Here is a 23,289-nt window from a genome sequence, read left to right on the forward strand (position 1 = left end):
GAGTTTTGAATGGAAGATTTTTTTGGAAGTAGAGTGCCAGACCTTTCTTCCAAGGTGCTTCTAAGTGATCCCCCAAACTTTTTGTTAATAGCCAAGCATTATGGGCATCTGCACAATCCTGGACCCTCTAGTATGGCAAATGTAGAGATAAAAAGTTTATGTAAAAATACATACAGCAGAGGACAGAGCCAAGATGGCTGACTAGGTAGAAGCTACCTCGGATCCCTTTTGCAACAAAGACTCGGAAAAACAAGTGAATCGATCACATACATGACGATCTACGAACTCTGATCATCAAACACAGATCTAAAGAGTTGACCTGAGTGACAGAGACTGAGAACGAACAACCACGGGGAAGCAGCGACTGTTTTCAGAGCCTGGAGCCAGCGTCCCAGTCAGGAAACCTTGGCACTGGGCTTTGGACTGGGCACAGGGGAGCTAAGCACAGCATCCTGAGACGGCGCAAACATGGGCACAGCCCTAGCCCCCTGAAATGACCTCTGGGGAAGCCCAGCCAGTGCACGCAAGCAGCGCAGGGACGCAGCTGACCAGAGAAGTCACCTGGAGGCAGCGACTGGTTTTGGAGCTGGGAGTGCAGCGTCCCAGCCAGGGAACCTTGGTGCTGGACTTTGGACTGGGAGCGGAGGAACTAACCGAGGCTTCTGAGATAGCGCAAGCTTGGGCCTTGGGCCTGAACCTCGGAGGCAATCTCTACCCAGCCTGTGCACACAGTCCACACGCCCCTCCAGAATCTCAGATAAAACAGTCATCCCAAGCAAGATGAGTAACTTTGTCTATATTCCAGGGTGCTACTCTCTCCTATTTATCTGAACCTTCACCTCGCCTTCTCAGGCAGCTTCATTAACATTGGAATTTCCTGAGCCAGAGGGTGAACTGCCCTGCGGTTTTTGTTTCTTTCTTTTGGTCTTTTCCTAAGCCATTCTCCTGGCCTGAGAGAAGCAGCTACAAAAAACCCAGGGACCAAAAATCCTTCCCTAATTGGACTAAAAATACAGAACCAGCTCCACCCAAACATATGTGATCACAGTCTTGGTCTTTCATCGCTACAGGGAACAAGGTGGCTATTATAATGCAAAGGCATTCCTGATAGGGATCTGACTGTAATTGTTTTAGCAGATTACTGGAAAGACAAGTTTCCCAGGTCTGATATCTGCATATTCCACAGAGCCCTCACTGACCCACAACAGGGAACTGAGGGCTGAAGCTCCCCCAGACTACCTAGCCTCCTGCCTTAGGGATAAAAGGAGGCTGACACCTACCAATCTGTAGAGGTACTTGCATTGGGGGCCTAGGGTACAGCTGCAGAGCCCACCCAACAAAGTGCTTTAGGAATAGAGACACATCTTCCTCACTGACACTTGTGGGAAGCCTGTCGGCATCCTGCCCTCAATGCAGTGTGAACCCCAGCTGCTACTAGAATCTGGTGCTCACAACTATCACCAATACTTCTCGAGGTGGATAGGTGAGAGTCTGCAGCACACACTTGATGACTCAAAATCAGATTCTACTCAAGAATAGTGAATGGACTTAGGCTTGTATATCTGGTTACAGCCCAAACCAGCTGGTAATAGGACATAAGTAAGTCAAGGGCTACAACAACCAAGACAGCACAATCTAGTAGCCCATCTACATATATTGAAAGAAAACAAAACAAGATAAGACTGTGTGAGAAAATATAGAATTAATCACTACAATATCTTAGTGATGGCTTGGAGACAGTGGTCGATATCAAACCACATAAAGAAGCAGACCATGATTGCTTCTACAACCCCCCAAATTAAAGAATCAAAATCTTTCCCAAATGAAGATACAATCCTGGAATTGCCAGATACAGAATAAAAAAACTAATTTACAGAATGCTTCAAGACATCAGGGATGACCTCAGAAATGAAATAAGGCAATCTACAGAAAAAGCCAAGGAACACACTGATAAAGCAGTTCAAGAACTCAAAAAGATTATTCAAGAACACAGTGGAAAAATTAATAAGTTGCAAGAATCCATAAAGAGACAGCATTCAGAAATCCAAATGATTAACAATAAAATTACAGAATTAGACAATGCAATAGGAAGTCAGAGGAGCAGACTCCAGCAATTAGAGTGCAGAGTGGGAGAACTGGAGGACCAGGAAATTGACACCAACATAGCTGAAAAAAAATCAGATAAGAGAATTTAAAAAAAGTGAAGAAACCCTAAGAATCATGTGGGACTCTATCAAGAAGAATAACTTGCGTGTGATTGGAGTTCCAGAACAGGGAGGAATAACAGAAAACACAGAGAGAATAGTTGAAGATCTGTTGGCAGGAAACTTCCCTCACATCAAGAAAGATGAAAGGATATCTATCCAAGATGCTGATCGAACTCCAATTAAGACTGATCCAAAAAGAAAATCACCAAGACATATTGTCATCAAACTTGCCAAAACCAAAGATAAAGAGAAAATTTTAAAAGCAGCCAGGGATAAAAGAAAGATCTCCTAAAAAGGAGAATCAATAAGAATAAGTTCAGACTACTCAGCAGAAACAACGCAGTCAAGAAGGCAATGGGATGATATATATAGAGCACTGAAGGAGAAAAACTGCCGGCCAAGGATCATATATCCAGCAAAACTCTCTCTGAAATAAGAAGGCGAAATTAAGACATTTACAGATAAACACAAGCCTAGAGAATTTGCAAAAACCAAACCAAAGCCACAAGAAATGCTAAAGGAAATTGTTTGGTCAGAAACCAATAATATCAGATACCAGCACAACAGGAGGTCACAGAACAGAGCATCCTGATATCAACTCAAATAGGGAAATCACAAAAACAAATTAAGATTAATTAAAAAAAAAACGCTGAAAACAGGGAATCATTGAAGTCAATATGTAAAAGATGATAATAATCAAAAAGAGGGACTAAATACAGGTGGCATAGAACTGCCATGTGGAGAGGGAAACAAGGTGATATAGGACAATACAAGTTAGGTTTTTACTTAGAAAAATGGGGTAAATATTAAGGTAACCACAAAGAGGTATAACAACTCCATAACTCAAAATAAAAACCAAGAAAAACATAATGACTCAGCAAACATAAAGGCAAATACCATGAAAATGAGGAACACACAATTTACAAAGAAAAACATCTCAGCACAAAAAAGGAAGTGGAAAAATGAAATTGTCAACACCACACATAAAAAGGCATTAAAATGACAGCACTAAATACATACTTATCTATAATTATGCTGAATGAAAATGGACTAAACGCACCAATAAAGAGACAGAGAGTCTCAGACTGGATAAAGAAACACGATCCATCTATATGCTGCCTACAAGAGACACAACTTAGACTTAGAAACACAAACAAACTAAAACTTAAAGGATGGAAAAAATGTATCAAGCAAACAACAATCAAAAAAGAGCAGGAGTAGCAGTATTAATTTCTGACAAAATAGACTATAAAGTTAAATCCACCAAAAAGGATAAAGAGGGACACTACATAATGATAAAAGGGACAATTGACCAGGAAGATATAACCATATTAAATATTTATGCACCCAATGACAGGGCTACAAGATACATAAAAGAAACCTGAACAGAACTGAAAAGTGAGATAGACACCTCCACAATTATAGTAGGAGACTTCAACACACCACTTTTGGAGAAAGACAGCATATCCAGTAAGAAGCTCAATAGAGACATGGAAGAGCTATAGCTACAATCAACCAAATTGACCTCATTGACTTATACAGAACACTCCACCCAACTGCTGCAAAGTATAGTTTTGTTTCTAGCGCACATGGAACATTCTCTAAAACAGACCACATATTAGGTCATAAAACAAACCTTTGCGGAATCCAAAACATCGAAATGTTACAAAGCCTCTTCTCAGACCACAAGGCCATAAAAGTGGAAATCAATAACAGAAAAATCAGGGAAAAGAAATCAAATACTTGGAAACTGAACAATACCCTGCTCAAAAAAGATTGGGTTATAGAAGACATTAAGGAGGGAATAAAGAAATTCATAGAATGCAACGAGAATGAAAATACTTCCTATGAAAACCTCTGGGACACAGCAAAAGCAGTGCTCAGAGGTCAATTCATATCGATAAATGCACACATACATAAAGAAGAAAGAGCCAAAATCAAAGAACTGTCCCTACAACTTGAACAAATAGAAAATGAGCAACAAAAGAATCCATCAGGCACCAGAAGAAAACAACTAATAAAAATTACAGCTGAACTAAAGGAATTAGAGAACAAAAAAAAAAAAAAAATAGAAAGAATTAAGAAAGCCAAAAGCTGTTTCTTTGAAAAAATTAACAAAATTGATAAACTATTGGCCACACTGACTAAAGACATACAGGAAAGGAAACAAATAACCCGAAAAAGAAACAAGATGGGCCACATCACAACAGACCCAACTGAAATTAAAAGAATCATATCAGATTATTATGAGAAATTGTACTCTAACAAAATTGCAAACTTAGAAGAAATGGATGAATTCCTAGAAAAACACTACCTACCTAAACTAACACGATCAGAAGTAGAACAACTAAATAGACCATAACAAAAAAAGAGATTGAAAAGGTAATCAAAAAACTCCCAACAAAAAAAAGCCCTGGCCTGGATGGATTGACTGCAGAGTTCTACTGAACCTTCAGAGAAGAGTTAACACCACTACTACTAAAGGTATTTCAAAGCATAGAAAATGATGGAATACTACCTAACTCATTCTATGAAGCCACCATATCCCTGATACCAAAACCACGTAAAGACATCACAAAAAAAGAAAATTACAGACCTATATCCCTCATGAACATAGATGCAAAAATCCTCAACAAAATTCTAGCCAATAGAATTCAACAACATATCAAAAAAATAATCCACCACGACCAAGTGGGATTTATACAAGGTATGCAAGGCTGGTTTAATATTAGAAAAACTATTAATGTTATCCACCATATAAATAAAACAAAAGACAAAAACCACATGATCTTATCAATTGACGCAGAAAAGGCATTTAACAAAGTCCAACACCCATTTATGATAAAAACTCTCACCAAAATAGGAATTGAAGGAAAATTCCTTAACATAATAAAGGGCATTTATACAAAGCCAACAGCCAACATCACTCTAAATGGAGAGAGCCTGAATGCATTTCCCTTGAGAACGGGAACCAGACAAGGATGCCCTTTATCACCGCTCTTATTCAACATTGTGCTAGAGGTCCTAGCCATAGCAATTAGGCTAGTCAAAGAAATAAAGGGTATCCAGATTGGCAAGGAAGAAGTAAAATCATCCCTATTTCCAGATGACATGATCTTATACACAGAAAACCCTAAGGAATCCTCCAGAAAACTACTGAAACTAATAGAAGAGTTTGGCAGAGTCTCACGTTATAAGATACACATACAAAAAAAAAACTTGGATTCCTCTACATCAACAAAAAGAACATCGAAGAGGAAATCATCAAATCAATACCATTCATAGTAGCCCGCAAAAAGATAAAATACTTAGGAATAAATCTTATCAAAGATGTAAAAGACCTATATAAAGAAAACTACGAAGTACTACTACAAGAAACTAAAAAGGACCTACTTAAGTGGAAAAACATACCTTGCTCATGGATGGGAAGACTTAACATAGTAAAAATGTCTATTCTACCAAAAGCCATCGGTACATACAATGCACTTCAGATCTAAATTCCAATGACATTTTTAAATGTGATGGAGAAACAAATCACCAACTTCATACGGAAGGGGAAGAAGCCTCGGATAAGTAAAGCACTACTGAAAAAGAAGAAGAAAGTAGGAGGCCTCACTCTATCTGATTTTAGAACCTATTATACAGCCACAGTAGTCAAAACAGCCTGGTACTGGTACAACAACAGGCACACAGACAAATGGAACACAATTGAGAACCCAGATATAAATCCACCCACATATGAGCAGCTGATATTTCACAAAGGACCAGTGTCAGTTAATTGGGGAAAAGATAGTCTTTTTAACAAACGGTGCTGGCATAACTGGATATCCATTTGAATAAAAATGAAACAGGACCCATACCTCACACCCTGCACAAAAACTAACTCCAAGTGGATCAAAGACCTAAACACAAAGACTAAAACAATAAAGATCATGGAAGAAAAAATAGGGACAACCTTAGGAGCCCTAATACAAGGCATAAACAGAGTACAAAACATCACCAAAAATGATAAAGAGAAACCGGATAACTGGGAGCTCCTAAAAATCAAACACCTATGCTCATCTAAAGACTTCACCAAAAGAGTAAAAAGACCAACTACAGACTGGGGAAGAATTTTCAGCTATGACATCTCCGACCAGCACCTGATCTCTAAAATCTATATGATTCTGTTAAAACTCAACCACAAAAAGACAAACAACCCAATCAAGAAGTGGGCAAAGGATATGAACAGGCACTTCACTAAAGAAGATATTCAGGCAGCTAACAGATACATGAGAAAATGCTCTTGATCATTAGCCATTAGAGAAATGCAAATTAAAATTACGATGAGATTCCGTCTCACTCCAACAAGGCTGGCATTAATCCAAAAAAACACAAAATAATAAATGTTGGGGAGGCTGCGGAGAGATTGGAACTCTTATACACTGCTGGTGGAAATACAAAATGGTACAACCACTTTAGAAATCTATCTGGCGTTTTCTTAAAAAGTTAGAAATAGAACTACCATACAACCCAGAAATCCCACTCCTCCGAATATATCTTAGAGAAATAAGATCCTTCACACGAACAGATATATGCACACCCATGTTTATTGCAGGTCTGTTTACAATAGCAAAAAGCTGGAAGCAACCAAGGTGTCCATCAACGGATGAATGGTTAAATAAATTGTGGTATATTCACACAATGGAATACTACGCACTGATAAAGAATAGTGAGGAGTCTGTGAAACATTTCATAACATGGAGGAACCTGGAAGGCCTTTCTGCTGAGCGAAATTAGTCAGAGGCAAAAGGACAAATATTGTATAAGACCCACTATTATAAGATCTTGAGGAATAGTATAAACTGAGAAGAACACATACTTTTGTTGTTATGGTGGGGGGAGGGAGGTAGGGTGGGAGAGGGTTATTTACTGTATAATTAGTAGATAAGAACTATTTTAGGTGAAGGGAAGGACAATACTCAATACAGGGAAGGTCAGCTCAACTGGACTGGACCAAAAGGAAAGAAGTTTCCGGGATAAACTGAATGCTTCAAAGGTCAGCGGAGCAAGGGCAGGGCTTTGGGGACTATGGCTTAAGGGAACTTCTAAGTCAATTGGCAAAATAATTCTATTATGAAAACATTCTGCATCCCACTTTGAAGTGTGGCGTCTGGGGTCTTAAATGCTAACAAGTGGCCATCTTAGTTGCATCAATTGGTCTCAACCCACCTGGATCAATGGAGAGTGAAGAACACCAAGGTCACACGATATCTATGAGCCCGAGAGACAGAAAGGACCACATGAACCAGAGACTTACAGCATCCTGAGACCAGAAGAACTAGATGCTGCCCGCCTACAATCGATGACTGCCCTGACAGGGAGCACAACATAGAACCCCTGAGGGAGCAGGAGATCAGTGGGGTGCAGACTCCAAATTCTCATAAAAAGGCCAGACTTCATGGTCTGACTGAGACTAGAGGAATCCCAGCGGTCATGGTCCCCAAACCTTCTGTTGGCCCAGCACAGGAACCATTCCCGAAGACAACTTATCAGACTTGGAAGGGACTGGACAATGGGTTGGAGAGAGATGCTGATGAAGAGTGAGCTACTTGTATCAGGTGGACTCTTGAGACTGTATTGGCATCTCCTGTCTAGAGGGGAGATAGGAGGGTGGAGAGGGTTAGAAACTGGCAAAATTGTCACGAAAGGAGAGACTGGAAGGGCTGACTCATTAGGGGGAGAGTAAGTGGGAGTATGGAGTACGGTGTATATAAGCTTATATGTGACAGACTGACTTGATTTGTAAACGTTCACTTAAAGCTCAATAAAAATGATTAAAAACAGCAAAAATAGCAAGAAAATTGGGACTAAATGAAGCCTCAGAAAGGTCAGAGGTGCATCAGAATTTCCTTCTCCTCCACCCTCGAAAAGATAAATAAATAAACTACTCTTGTTCTTAAAAAAAAAAAAATACATACAGCAAAGTAGAGTGGGTAATGAGAACAAACTCTTTATGGATGCATTATGTAAAGAGCTTATTGAAAACTAGTCAAAGGCTGGAGTTGTTGGCTAGAGTGCTCAGCAAATTTTTCTGTGTGTTTTTGTTTTGTTTTAATTTTATTTTGGTAAAATATACAGAATGTAGTTGTTACCACTTCAGCTTTTTTTTTAATGTACAATTAACAGATGATAACTGCACTCACAATACTGTGATAACAATTACAAATATGTATTTCCAGGATGTTTTCCTCATCTCTGTACCCATTAAACAATAACTCATTGGGCTAGTCTAGATACCTCGTATAAGTGGAAGTGCAAAATAGTTGTCAGATTTTGTGTGGCTTCTTTGCTTACATTATGTTTTTGTGATTCATCCATGTCATAACATGCATTAAACTCCGTTATTTTTGATGGCTGACTAATATTCCACTGTGTGTAAGTATCATATTTTGTGTATCAGTTCATCTGTTGATGACCACTTAAATATTTCCACGCTTTGGCTCTCGTGAATCATGTTTCTATAAACATTGGTGTACAAATACCTGTTTTAGTCCTTCAGTTCATTTCTTTGGAGTGTATGCTTAGGTGTTTTATTGCTGCTTGCTATGGTAATTGTGTTTTGTGCATTTACGATGTTGTTACTTACTAATTCAGATGTGAGGATTTTTGTTTTCTTTATGTTCATGTGTAGCTCATACTGAAAGCTGTAGTTTTGATTTTCATCAGCAAGTCCTTCCAGTCATCTTTGCTTTCATCAAGCTGGCTTATGTACTCCCATTATTGCAGGTTGTTAATGGGTCTCCCTTCAATCCTGTTGACACATTCTTCTTCACACAGTCCATCCTCTCAGCTTAGTCATCATAAATTAAAAACATATGATGAAAGGATACACCCTTGATGCATGCATTTCTGATTTTAAACTACAATCAACACCCATGGAAGCAGCAGTGAAGAAATCAAGTGGCTTATTGCCTTGGGAAAATCTGCTGCAAAAGTCCTCTTAAAATTTTGAAAAGCAGATGTCATTTTTGAGGACTGAGGTGCACCTGAACCAAGCCATGATGTTTTTACTTGCCTCATATGCATGAGAACACTGTACAATGAATAAAGAAGATGGAAGAAGAATCAATAACTTTGCCATACGGTTGGCAAGGAATATAGACTATTACGTGGATGGCTACAAGATTGAACAAATCTGTCTTGGAAGAAATACAGACTGAATGTTCCTTGAAAGCAAAGATAGAGAGAGCTTGTCTCATCTACTTTGGATGTGATTTCAGGTGGTACCAGTCCCTGGAAAATGACATCATGATTATTAAGATAGAGAAACAACAAAAAATAGAAGACCCTTAGTCTAATGTATTGACACCTCAATTGCAAATATGGACTCAAACATGGCAACAGTTCTTAGGACTGGCCTCACCCAGGCCCTTTTTTTGCTGTTGTTCATAGAGTCAGTGTGAGTCAGAACCAATCTGATGGCACCTAAGAACAACAAATAATTCTATGTTTAACTTTCTGAAGATTTACCAAACTGTTTTTCATAGAAGTTGCATTATTTGCTCTTCTCAGCAGCAAAGCAGAGATGCTCTGTTTCTCCACTTCTATAAACATTGTTTTGTTTTTGTTTTTAAGAGGTGGGTGTTGTTTTGTGTTTATAATAGACTAATAGAGATAGAGTAGTATCTCATGCATCTCATTTGAATTTGTCTAATGACTTATGGTGTTGAGCATCTCTTTTTGTGGTTAATGGTCATTTGCATATCTTCTTTTAGAAAGTCCTCCTAAGTCCACTGCCAATTTTTAAATGAGATCTTTGTTTTTTAATTTTTGTTGTTGCTGTCATTGTTTTGTTTGTACTAGTTCTTTGTATATTCTGGATATTAATCACTTATCAAGTATATAACATGCACATTTTGGCACCTAGTTTCTGTGGTTTTTTTTTCTTTTCAGTCTTTTGATACTGAACACACTTAAAATTTTAGTTATGAAATCCAGTTTTCTAACTGTATTTCTTAAGACAGGTTTGCTCATTCTTCTGGAAGTACGTGGTATGTTCAATGTTCTTCACCAACACCATAGGGTAAAGACATCAATTCTCCTTCTGTCTTTCTTAATCATTTCCAGCTTTCCCATGTGAAGAGGTGATTGAAAATGCCATGGGTTGGGTCAGGCACACTTTAGTTCTCTAAGCAACATCTTTGCCTGTTAACACTTTGAAGAGGTCTTTTGCTTCAGATTTGCCCAATGCAATTGACTTCTTGACGGCTGCTTCCATGGCATTGATTGTGGGTTTGAGTAATATGAAATCCTTGACAACATCAATATTTTCTCCATTTCTCCTGATGTTGCTTATCGGTCCAGTTGTGAGGACTTTTGTTTTCTCTATGGTGAAGTGTAATCCCTACTGAATGCTGTAGTCTTTGGTCTTTATTAGTAAGTGCTTAAAGACCTCTATGCTTTCGTCAAGCAAGGTTGTGCCATGCATATTCAAAATGTTAATAAATCTTCCTTCAGTACTGTTGCTACATTCTTCCTAAGTCCAGCTTACGGAATTATTAGTTCAGCATACAAATTTAACAAATATGGTGAAAGAATACACTGCTGGCCCACAAGTGTCCTGATTTTAACCCACTCAATATCCACCTGTTCTGTTCTAACAACTGATCTTCACTCTATATACCAGTTCTGCATGAGCGCGATTAGTGTCCTGGAATTCCCATTCTTCACAGCATTATCCATCATTAATTATGATCCACAGAGTGGAATGCCTTTGCACAGTCGATAAAAAAAACAGGTACACATTTTTGTGATATTGTCTGCTTAGCCAAGATCATTCTGACATCATCAGTGATATGCCTCATTCTACACCCTCTTCTCAATATGGCTTGAATTTTTTTGCATGCCCCTCTCACTGTTCCACTACAATTCGTTTTGAATTCTTTTCAGCAAAATTTTACTTGTGTGCGATATTAATGATATAGTTTGATAATTTTCACATTCTGTTGCATAACTTTCTTTGGAATGGGCACAAATAAAGATCTCATCTAGGTAATTGGCCCAGTAGCATTCTTCCAAATTTCTTCTCATAAACAAGTGAGCACTTCCAGCATTTCATTTGCTTGTGGAATCATCTAAATTGGCATTTTGTCAATTCCTGGAGTTTTGTTTTCTGCCAATACCTTCAGTGTAGCTTGCACTTCTTCCATAAGACAGTCAGTTCATGACCACATGCTACTTACTAAAATGGTTGAATGTCAAACCAGTTATTTTTTGTACAGTGTATTCCTTCCATTTTCTTTTGATGATACCTCTAATGTTTAATAGTTTTCCCATAGAATAATTCATAACTGCAACTTAAGGTTTCAAGATTTTCTTCAGTTCTGTCAGCTTGAAAACTTGTGCATGTGTACTTCTCTTTTGATTTTCCAACTTCTGGTCTTTGCACATTTCATGATAACACATTAATATGCCTTCTCAAGGCACCTTATGAAACATTTTGTGCAGCTCTTTTACTTCATCATTACTTCTCTTTATCTGCGCTACATTAAAACGCAAGCTTTAGAGTCTCTTTGGGCACTATTTCGATCTTTTCTTTATTTCCTGTCTTTTTAATGACCTTTTACTTCCTTCATTATATTGTCCTTGATATCATCCCACAGCTCATCTGGTCTTCTGTCATTAATGTTCAGTGTATCAAATGATTTCTTGAGATGGTCTCTAAGTTCAGGCGGGATACAGTCAAGGTCGTATTTTGCCTTTTGTGGCTTGTTTTAATATTCTTCAGCTTGAACCTGAACTTGTATATGGGTAATTGGTGGTCTTGTCCGCAGTCAGCTCTTGGCCTTGTTCTGATGATAATGAGTTTTCTTACAGTCTGTATACACAGATGTGGGGTGCTGGTGGCACAGTGATTGAAGCATTTGGCTTCTAACCAAAAGCCTGGCAGTTCAAATCTATCACTGCTTTGTAGAAACCCTATGGGGTAGATCTACTCGGTCCTATAGAGTCACTATGAGTTATATACAGCTTGAAGGCAACAGGTTTGGTTTGGGTTTGTTTTTTTTATACCCAGATGTAGACGATTTGGTTCCTTTTTATTCCATTTTGTTGGGTTCACATGTATAGTCACCATTTTTGTTGTTGAAAAAGGTATTTGCTATGACTATGTCATTAGTGTAGCAAAATTATGTCATGTGATCTTCAGCATCGTTTCTACCGCCAAAGCCGTATTTTCCAACAACTGACCCTTCTTCTTTGTTGCCAAATTTTACATACCAATCACCATTAATATCCATGCATCTTGGTTGCATGTTTGATCAATTTCAGAATGCAGAAGTTGGTACAAGTCTCCAATGTATTCATCTTTATCATTAGTAGTTTATCATTGTCCACTCTGAAAACAGTTGTATTAACCATCTTCCATGTAGGTGTATATATAGTATCCTTTCACTGACAGTGTTGCATCTCAGGATGGACACTGAAATGTTGTTTTATGTTGAGTATCACACCATTCCTCTTCAATTTGTAATTCCCACATAGTAGGCCACATGATCTTCCAGTCGAAAATGGCTGATACCAGTCTGTTTCAGCTCATTAATTCCTAAGACGTGGATCTTTACGTGTTTCACTTCATTTTAACAACTTCCAATTTTTCTAGATTCATACTTCCATATATTATATGTTCCTATTACTAATGGATGTTTGCAGCTTACCCTGTTTGAACCACTGCAGAGGTGATTTCTTAGTGCAAAAAGGAGTTCTACACTGGACACCCAGGGGAATCCACAGAGAAGCAGAATGACTGCCCAGAAGAAGGTGCCCAGGAAGGGTAAACCGCCCACCTACATTACATACCGTAGGGTTCCTTTGCATCAGATTCTCCAAAGGGCAACGCTGGGTAAATGCGGAGGAGCTGTGTGGTGGCCAGGCCTCCTGCAGCCGCTCAGTCCTTGGTCCAGAGCTGTTTCGGGACCCGCCCTGAGGGAAGGCAGGAGCTAGGCCACCTTCGCCCAGCCACCATGGTCCACCTGAGGGCGTCCGAAGTCCGGCAGCTGCTGCACAACAAGTTCGTGGTCGTCACGGGGGACTCGGTGCAGAGGGCCGTGTACAAGGACCTGGTGCTTCTGCTGCAGAAGGACTGCCTGCTCTCAAGCAGTCAGCTGAAGGCCAAGGGCGAGATGAGCTTCGAGCAGGACAGGCTGCTGCACGGCGGCTGGTGAGGCCGTATGCACAACGGGACCCACTACCGCGAAGTCCGCGAGTTCTGCTCCACACACCACCTTGTGCGCTTCTACTTCCTCACGCGCGCCTACCCCCGGTAGGTGGAGAAAGTCCTGCTGGAGCTGCTGAGGGGCGAGCACGGCCCAGACGTGGTCGTCATGAACTCCTGCCTCTGGGACCTGTTCAGGTATGGCCAGGATTCCACGTGGAGCTACAGGAGGAAGCTGGAGACCCTGTTCTGGCGCCTTCGCCAGGTGCTGCCCGAGTCCTGCCTCGTGGTGTGGAACACTGCCATGCCAGTGGCTAAGATGGTCGCGGGGGGTTTCCTCCCGCCTGAGGGCATGCCCCCGACCACGTGCCTGCGGGATGATGTGGTGGAGGCCAACTTCTACAGCGCCGCTGAGGCCAGCAGGCTCGGCTTCGACGTGCTGGACTTGCATTTCCACTTCCGGCACTCCTGGCAGCACTGGCAGCCAGATGGCGTGCACTGGAACCAACACGCTCACCGAAGGCTCTCGCAGCTGCTGCTGGCCCACCTGGCCGATGCCTGGGGCGTGGACCTGCCCTGCGATGACCCGGTGGGCAGGTGGCTCTGGGAAGGCCCTGGGAGCCCTCTCAGAAGGCCTGCGAGGTACAGGCTGCCCAAGCGCTACGGAGGTGAATCCGTAGCCTTCGCGCCCAACTAGGCCTGCGCTCCCTATGCCTCAGTGACGGAGAACCCCTGTTTCCCTACCCCAGGTTCCCAGGTGCTTCCCATGGTGCTGCCATGGCTCCACTTTACCCTGGGACCAATCCCTGCAGCACCAGCCATGCTCTGGCGACCCCTACGCGGGGCACGCTAGATATGGTGAGGAAACAAACCTGACAGCTGGGCGGCAGCCCCGCCAGGGCCGAATATACACGGCCTCTGATCAGCACCAGCGCGGAGTGGTCCACCTGGCTTCTCGGCTATACCCTCCAGGTCCCGCCGCAGGGCTACAGAGGCGCAGGGGCAGGGACCGCAGCCCCTGATGTCACCAGGAGCAAGGCTTCAGTAGCCATCCCTCCACGTAGGCCGTCCTCTCCCCCTTGGACCCTTCCCTGGTGGATGGCCTATGCATGCAGATCCGGAACACCTCCAGCCACCCCTCCACCTCTCTTAGCAGTGACAAGACTTACTCGCTTCGAGTTGGGGAAAGGAGCAGATACCAGTTGTGCACCCCCACGGCTCTCTCCTCCTTGCCTTGATGCACAAACGAACCGCGAATTAAAAATTGCCTTCACAAACACAATGTCTGTCTCTGCGGAGTCTTTGTGGGGCTGCGCCCTGGCACTGTGTCCATAATGGATCTGTGTAGCCTGTCACTCCCTTTTTGCTCCGAGTGCCTTTCGGGGCAAGGAGCAGGGAGTCCAGAATGCCTTCTCGGGGGCTTCCCCTGCTTTCAGGGCCAAAGAGGCAGTCAGGCTAAATCCATTCCTTCCAATTACCTGTAGTTTCTGTAGAAGAGTTATTTGTTCAGAAAAGCCTCGAGGGTGAGCTGCTCTTCACCATTTAGCAAGATCCAACCCTCAATTCAGTGAACTGACATTAAGTGCCTCTCAGGGCTGGCAAAAAAAACAAGCCTCCCAGACTGTCTTCTATACCTGTAAAGTGAATTAATTTATTTGCACACACTTGGGAGACTCCGACAGCTTTTCTAGTGCCCAGGGGGTTTCCTTGGCAGAGAAACCAGCTTCTCTTTCCTCACTTGAGAAGCTTTTACTTAAAGGGACAATGTGCCTTACGGACAAACTGGGAGGGGAGGTAGCCAGGGAGGAGATGGGAATCAGAGTGATCTCAAGCAAGGTAAGAAGGAATGAGCAATTCCAGGGCTGGTTACAGAAAAGGAGAAATGACACATTTTGGCCTTGAAATGATTTAAAGCATTATTAAAGAAAGTGTCAAAAGTTGGTGTAAGAACCCCTGAAACTGTTAGCGTGAGATCATGTTTAAATCTTAAATAAATTTATCCCCTGAAATCTTCTTTAAACTAATAATAGCTTAATTAGTAAAGTATGTCTGCCTTGAGCCTTGTGCTTTTTTAAGGAGCTCTCTATATGAGATCAAACTGACAAGAGCAACTGTTGAAAGATGAGATAGGAAGCTTAGGGGGCATTGAGTCTGTGTTCATGGGGGAGGAACAACTCAGGAGAGGATGGTGAGAGTGGCTGCACAGCTTCAAGAACATAAAAAATGTCACTGAATTGTGCTTCCAGAAACCATTGAATTGGTGTATATTTTACTGTGTATACTCTCAATAACAACAAAAAATAAAATAAATTTCATTACAAAAAGCAAACAAACAATAGTTAACTAGTAAAGGCTGTCTGCCTTGACCATTATGCTCTTTTAAGAACTGTCTAGATGGAGCCCTGATGGCATGGTGTTTAAGTACTCAGCTGCTAGCAAAAAGTCGGGAGTTCACATTCTTGAAATCCTTATGGGGCAGTTCTACTCTATCCTATAGGGTGGCTATGAGTTGGAATCAACTCAACAGCAGCAGATTTTTGTTTTGTTTTGTTTTGTTTTTAATATGGGGTCACCTTGACCACAGCCACTAGAAAGGTTGGATTGGAAGCTTAGGGGGCAGTAAGTTTGCTAGTGGGGCTAGAAAAACAACTCAGAAAAGGAGGGTGAGAATGGCTGCACCAGTCAAAGAATGTCATCAATGTCACTGAATGGTATGTGCAAAAACTGATGAATTGGTGAAAGTTCTTCTGTGTATATTCTCAACAACAGCAAAAATAAAATAAACTATTTAAAAAATAAAAGACAAGATGGCATAAACAGTCTATTGTGTTCTGCTCTAAACCTGGGTCTCACCATCGACAAAGGAGATGAGTCTGATATTTCATTTCATGCAATTTGAAAGTTGATGAGGCATAATTTTAAAATCAAATGAGTGCAACAACAACATATAATTGAGCTCCTTCTATCTATATAGCACTGTGCAAAACACAGGGAGGGTGCAGCTTATCCCCTGAAAGAGGAAGAACTGGGATGGCCCATGCTTTGTGCACTGAGATGTCCCTTACACGTGTTATTCATTCAACAGCAACGATATTAGGAAGGTAATGTTATTAAGAAGCTCTGGTGGCACAATGGTTAGGTCTTGGCTGCTAAACCAAAAGGTCGGCGGTTTGGAGCCACCTTCTGCTCTGCAAGAGAAGGATATGGCAGTCTGCTTCCGTCATGAGTACAGCCTAGGAAACCTTATGAGGCAGTTCTACTCCACCATATAGTTTATATATGAGTTATGAGAACTGTTGTTACCTTCTATGGAGGTAGCCTAGACTCATGGTGACACAATGGAATGAAACACTACCTGATCCTGTGTCATTCCAATGATTGGTTGGTGTTATGGATTGAATTATGTTCCCACAAAAATGTGTGTATCAGTTGGGCTGGGCTATGATTCCCGGTATTGTGCAATTTTCCTATGTGTTGTAAATCCTGCCTCTACAATGTTTATGAGGGAGAATGGGTGGTAGTTGTGTTAGTGAGGCAGTACTCAATCTACAAGTTTGGATTGTGTCTTGAGGCAATCTCTTGAGATATAAAAGAGAGAAGCAAGCAGACAGACGGGGGACCACATACCACCAAGAAGGCAGTGGTGGGAGCAGAAGAGATCCTTTGGATCCAGGGTCCCTGCACCAAGAAGCTTGTAGTACAGGGGAAGATTGATGAGAAGGCCAACAGAGAGAGAAATCCTTCCCCTGGAGCTGACACCGTGAATTTGGACTTTAACCCTATATTACTGTGAAGAAATAAATTTCTCTTTGTTAAATCCACCCCCTTGTGGTATTTCTGTTATAGCAGCACTAGATGACTAAGACAGGTGGAGATCAGATTGTTGTGATCTACAAGGTTCTCAATGGCTGATTTTCAGAATAGATTGCCAGGCCTTTCTTACTAGTCAGTCTTAGTCTGGAAGCTCCGCTGAAGCCTGTTCGGCATCACAGCAGTACAGAAGCGTCCGCTGACAGACGGGTAGTGGGTGCACATGAGGTGCCTTGGGTGGGAACGGACCCCCAGTCTCCCACATGGAAGGTGAGGAGTCTACCGCTGACCCACCACTGCCCCCTTAAGGTCAGTTATACAGACCCAGTGTTAACAGAGACAAGAAAGCAAAAGAGATGAAGGCGCTAATTACCCCATGGTAACAGAGTAACGATTCAGGTTAGGTTTGCCTAACTCCAGAATCCACGTGCCTTGCACTATACCACATGCCTTCAAGGTAAACAGGAAAATGTGTGTGTGAGTGTGTGTGCACGCGTATATGGTGGACATGTACACTGCACACACACATACACACACGCACAAATACCAAGCACAAGAGACCGGCTGTCAGCTGGGTGGTGTCTTAGTCATCCAGAGCTGCTGTAACAGAAACACCACAAGTGGATGCTTTAACAAAGAGAAATTTATTTTCTCACACTCTAGTAGGCGAGAAGTCCAAATTCATGGTGCCAGCTCCAGGGCAAGGCTTTCTCTTCTCGTCTCTGTAGGAAGGTCCTTGTCATCAATCTTCCCCTGGACTAGGAAGTTCTCCACGCAAGAACTCCAGGTCTAAAGGGCGTGCTTTTCTCCTGGGCATTGCCTTCTCGGTGATACGAGGTCCCCATGTCTCTCTGCTCACTTCTCTCTTTTATATCTCAAAAGAGAAATATAGGTTGTAGATTGAGTCCTGCCTTATCAACATAACTTCCGCCTCTTCCACCTCATTAACATCACAGAGGTAGGATTTACAACACATAGGAAAATCATATTAGATGACAAAATGGTAGACAATGACACAATACTGGGAATCATGGCCCAGCCAAGTTTATAGGTGGACACAATTCTGTCCATAACAGGTGGGTTGTGGAGGTGTTGCTATTTGAAATGGCACTCAGTGAAAGATAGGGAGACATCAATACTGAGATGATTCCATGTAACAGATGAACAGTGGGTATCAGGAATGTGGGAATTAAATGGGGGGGGTGGGAAAACCCAAAGCATATGGAAAGTTCTGGAAACCAGTCAGAGTGGCTGGATCCAAGATCTGTGTTGAGTGTAATCAGAGGATAGGCTAGAGGCGTAAAGGGATTTGAATGTTAAGAGTATAGCAAATTAGGTTTTAGATAAAGATAATATTGGGAGAAATTATCAAAAACACAGCTGAATGTTTCAATAAGAATTTTAAGGAGTCCCGGGTTGGTGCAAATGGTTAACATGCTTGGCTGCTAATCAAAAGCTTGGAGGCTCGAGTCTACCCAGAGGTACCTTGGAAGAAAGGCCTGGCAAGATACTTCCAAAAACTCAACCATTTAAAAACTATGCAACACAGTTCTACTTGGAGTTGACACCACAGCAAAAAAAAAAAAAAAGTCTCTAAAGGAAACCCTAGTGGCATAGTGGTTAAGAGCTATGGCTACTAACCAAAAGGTCAGCAGTTCAAATCCAACAGCCGCTCCTTGGAAACCCTATGGGGCAGTTGTACTCTGTCCTATAGGGTTGCTATGAGTCAGAATCCACTCGATGGCAGCAGGTTTTGGTTTTAAAGTGTATATTTCAGTTAACAGAAAATTTTATTTTTGTGCAAAACCAATCGGTACTAATGGTATAGGAATAAAATATCTATTCTGAAACATCAAAATCTTTGAATTAGCAATTGAAGATGTTTCATTTCAGATAAAGGAGGGATTTTTATCTCACTTGATGAAAAATTCTTAGGAACACAAACATGAAGACTAAAATGATGAAAAATTTCTATCGAAATGCATTGAAAATAAGTCCAATGTGCAGACAAACTAATTGTGGCAACAAAGGCTTATGCACACTAAAAGAATGCATTTCCCCCATAGATGCGTTTTCGTCCCAGGAAAGATTCAAAGCTGGATAAGTACAGCCATTAATAACCTGGTTATATATGAGTCGGAATTGACTCATGGTAACAGGTTTGGTTTTTTGGGTACATATGGGAGTCCCGGGGTGGTAAAAATGGTTAACATGCTTGGCTGCTAGCCTAAAGGTTGGAAGTTCGAGTCCACCCACAGGTGCCTCAGAAGAAAGGCCTGGAGATCTACTTTTGAAAAAATCAGCCATTGAAAACCCAGTGGAGCACAGTTCTACTCTGACACACATGGGTTAGAGCTGACACCATGGCGACTGTTTATTTTTTGTAGTTGATATTGATGAAGACCCATGGGTTAAATATCAAAAGCTAATTCCGATCTTGTGACTTAAGAAATAGTGTTCTTCATTAAAACAGAAGTAGTAAGAAAATCTTTGGATATTTAATTTTAAAATGAAGATGACCTCCAGCAAAGAATGAAAAATCCCAGTACCACAATTCCGTTGGAAAAATCAAATAACACTGAAAAAGGGAAGGAGTATACTATACAAAAAAAAAAAAAAAAAAAAACCATGGCCATTGAGTTGATCCCGACTCAGAGTAATGCTATAGGTTAGAGTAGAACTGCCCCATAGTGGTTACAAGGAGCAGCTGGTGGATTCAAACTACCATCTTTTTGGTTGGCAGCCAAATGCTTAACCACTGCCCCATCAGCTCTAAAACAAAATTCTAGCTCAGAAAAAAAGGACCAGATTTACTGGCCTGATAGAGACTGGAACAACTCTAAGAGTATGGACCCCAGATACCCATTCACTTAGTAATAAAATCACTCCTGAGGTTTACCCTTCAGCCAAAGAGTGGGCAGGCCCATAAAACAAAATGAGAATAAAGGGGCGCAGCTGCCCTGGGGCAAGGACTCAAAGTCGGGGGGAACAGGAAAGCTGGCAACAGGGAACCCAAGGTGGAAAATGGGAGAGTGTTGACATGTCATGGGGTCGGTAAACAGTGTCACAAAACAATACGTGTACTAATTGTTTAGTTAGAAGCTAGTTTGTTCTATTAAAACTCATCTAAAGTACAATAAAAAAAGGAAAAAAAAGAACAAGTGGTTTTATTGGAGCCTACTTTTCCCAGTATGTCTTTTCATATGGTGAATGTACACACGTTGTTTTTGTTAGGCACAGTCTAGTCCATGTTGACTCAAGGTGATCCCATGTGACAGAGAAGAACTGCCCTGTAGGGTTTTCTAGGCTGTAATCTTTACAGGAGCAGATCCCCAGATCTTTCTCCAGCAGAGCCACAGGATGGGTTCAAACCACCAACCTGTCACTTAGCAGTGGAGCACTTAACCATCGTGCCACCAGAGCTCTCTGAATATATACATACCTGTTCAGTCAGAACCCATTCCGTGGCAACGGGTTTGCTTTGGGTAGATTAAAGAGATTCAATTAGCAAAGGCAGAAATTTACATTATCTGACTTCTGAAATGATGTGCTCAAAATCACCTACATGATGTCCTTTCCAAAAAAGCTTAAATGGAATCCACTCATGAGAAAGCCATTAAACAAATTCAGGGTGAAGGGCGCTCTATGCAATAGCCAGCATGAACTCTTTACACTTGTCAAATCTGTGAAACAAACAAACCCAAAAGGCAGAGGGAGAGCTCCAGATTAAAAGAGAATAAGAAGACGTGACAACCAAAAGACAGGCACAATCATTAATGGAGCCTGAGTTTATATAAAAAACAATTTTGACACAACAGAAAAAATTTAATATGGAACGGTACATCAGAGGACATTATTGTGTCAATTTTTAAATATCTTAGACATGACAGTGATAATTTTACTATGTTTATGTAGGAGAACATCTTTGTTATGAGGAGATTCACCCTGAAGGATTCAGTATTTAACATGAATTGGTGCATTACTTTTAAATCATTCAAAAGTGCATATAAAACCCATTGCCATCAATTCTGTTCCAAATGCTAGTGACCCTATAGGACAGAGCAACTGCCTGGCAGGATTCCCGAGGAGTGTCTGGTGGATTTGAACTGGCAGACTTTTAGTTAGCAGCCGTAGCTGTTAACCTCCACACTACCAGCGTTCCTATACCACTATATATGTGTATGTACGTACGTATACACACACACACACATATATATATACATATCTTAGAATAAGTATAGGATATATACACACACACATATATATACATGTCTTGGAATAAGTATAGGAACAATGCTCCTTAGAAGAGAGGGTGGTGAGACTTCGTCCCAACTACTTCAGACATGTTATCAGGAAGGACTAGTCCCTGGAGAAGGACATCATGCTTGGTAAAGTAGGGGGGCAGTGAAAAAGAGGGAGCCCTTCAATGAGATGGATTGACACAGTGGCTGCAACAATGGGCTCAAGCAAAACAATGATTGTGAGGATGGCTCTGGACTGGGCAGTGTTTCATTCTCTTCTACATAGGGTCCCTTTGAGTTGGAATCAACTCTACAGCATCTAACAAGAACAAAAACAAAATATATATGTATACATGATATATGCGCTCTGGTAGTGCAATAGTTAAGGCCTTGGCTGCTAAGTGAAAGGTTAGCAGTCAGAACCCACACAAGAGGCTCTGTGGGAGAAAGACCTGGCAATCTGCTGCTGTAAAGACTACAGCCTAGGATACCCTATGCGGCAGTTCTCCTAAGTCACAGGGGATTGCTATGAGTCAGAGGATCTGGACAGCACTCACAACAACAATGTGTGTGTGTGTATTTGTGAATGGGGAGAGAGAGAGAACACAAGTGAACCTCCTTGTTCTTAGTTGCTGTCTAGTCAGCTCTGACTCACGACAACCCTATGCACACTGCCCGGCCCTGCACCATCTTCATGATTGTTGGTTGGCTTGAGTCCATTGCTGTGACCACCGTGTATTCTGGTCGGCTTCCAGCCCAATGGGCTCATCATCCAGTACTGTATAGGAGAACATGCTGTTGGGATCCACAGGGTTTTCATTGGCTGCCTTTCGGAAGTAAATTGCCAGGTCTTTCTTGCTAGTCTTAGCCTGGCAGCTGTACTGAAACCTCTCCACCATGGGTGACCCTGCTGGTATTTGAAAGGCCCATGGGATTGCTTGCAGCATCTCAGCAGCATACAAGGCACTATGGTACAACAAACTAATAAAGGAGACAAAAAAGGTAAAATATTAATAATTAGTGAATCTCCATGAAGGGCATACAGGTGTTCATGGTATTATTCTATTTTTCTCTAGGTTTGAATCTTTTTTTAATGGGCTTTTGAGAGAGAAGTGAAAAAGGCCTGACGCTAAAGGAGGAAAATATGAGTAAAAGTTAGTAAGTAGCAATATTTCACCATCCAGCCATCAACTATCCCCTGTGTTTTGCTTCTCCCATTTGGTTTCTGCATTTTAATATCATTGAAATTTCTTTGAGAGACAACTCATTTTTTTTTCCTGTATCAATGATGTGATACAGTTTTTAAATCTCTGACAGTGGCTTTCAGCCCAGGAAATTACTAAATTTATGCAGAGCCAACTCCTGTGAATGAGGTGGGCATCACAGTGAGACAGAATAGGAAGTGAGTTGCAATACCAGACAGAGCCCGTGAGTTCTGGTCTAACTCAGACAGCCACAATCATGGCGCCCCCACGTGTGTCAGAGCACAGCTGTGCTCCCTAGGGTGTTCAATGGCTGATTTTTCAGAAGTAGGTTGCCAGGCCTTTCTTCCAAGGGACCTCAGGGTAGACGCCAACCTCCTGGGTTGCAGCCGAACTTGTTAATCGTTTGTACCCCTAGGGACTCATACAGTTGATAGGCGTGACATATAGTAGCAAAGTGGGAAATACTGTCTTTGTTAAAATCTAGACATTTTAAAGCTATAAGGCTGATTATTTTTTTGTAGGTTATATATTATCTTTTCAAAACAATTTCTACCAAAGAAGTTTAAGAAATAGTTTGAGTGATAACCTTAACATTGTGGAATAACAGTTGGATTTTTAGCTTACATCCATCA

General features: G+C 41.4%; 1 protein-coding gene across 1 annotated transcript; it reads left to right on the plus strand.

The window, feature by feature from the left end:
* The first annotated feature begins 13,210 nt into the window (after positions 1-13,210).
* LOC126069899 (PC-esterase domain-containing protein 1B-like) lies at positions 13,211-14,098 on the plus strand. The gene is given in 1 exon segment (XM_049873543.1): positions 13,211-14,098. A coding segment is annotated over 1 exon segment (888 nt).
* Positions 14,099-23,289: the final 9,191 nt, after the last annotated feature.

The sequence above is a fragment of the Elephas maximus genome (assembly GCF_024166365.1).
Source record: "Elephas maximus indicus isolate mEleMax1 chromosome Y unlocalized genomic scaffold, mEleMax1 primary haplotype SUPER_Y_unloc_1, whole genome shotgun sequence".
Classification (NCBI taxonomy): domain Eukaryota; kingdom Metazoa; phylum Chordata; class Mammalia; order Proboscidea; family Elephantidae; genus Elephas; species Elephas maximus.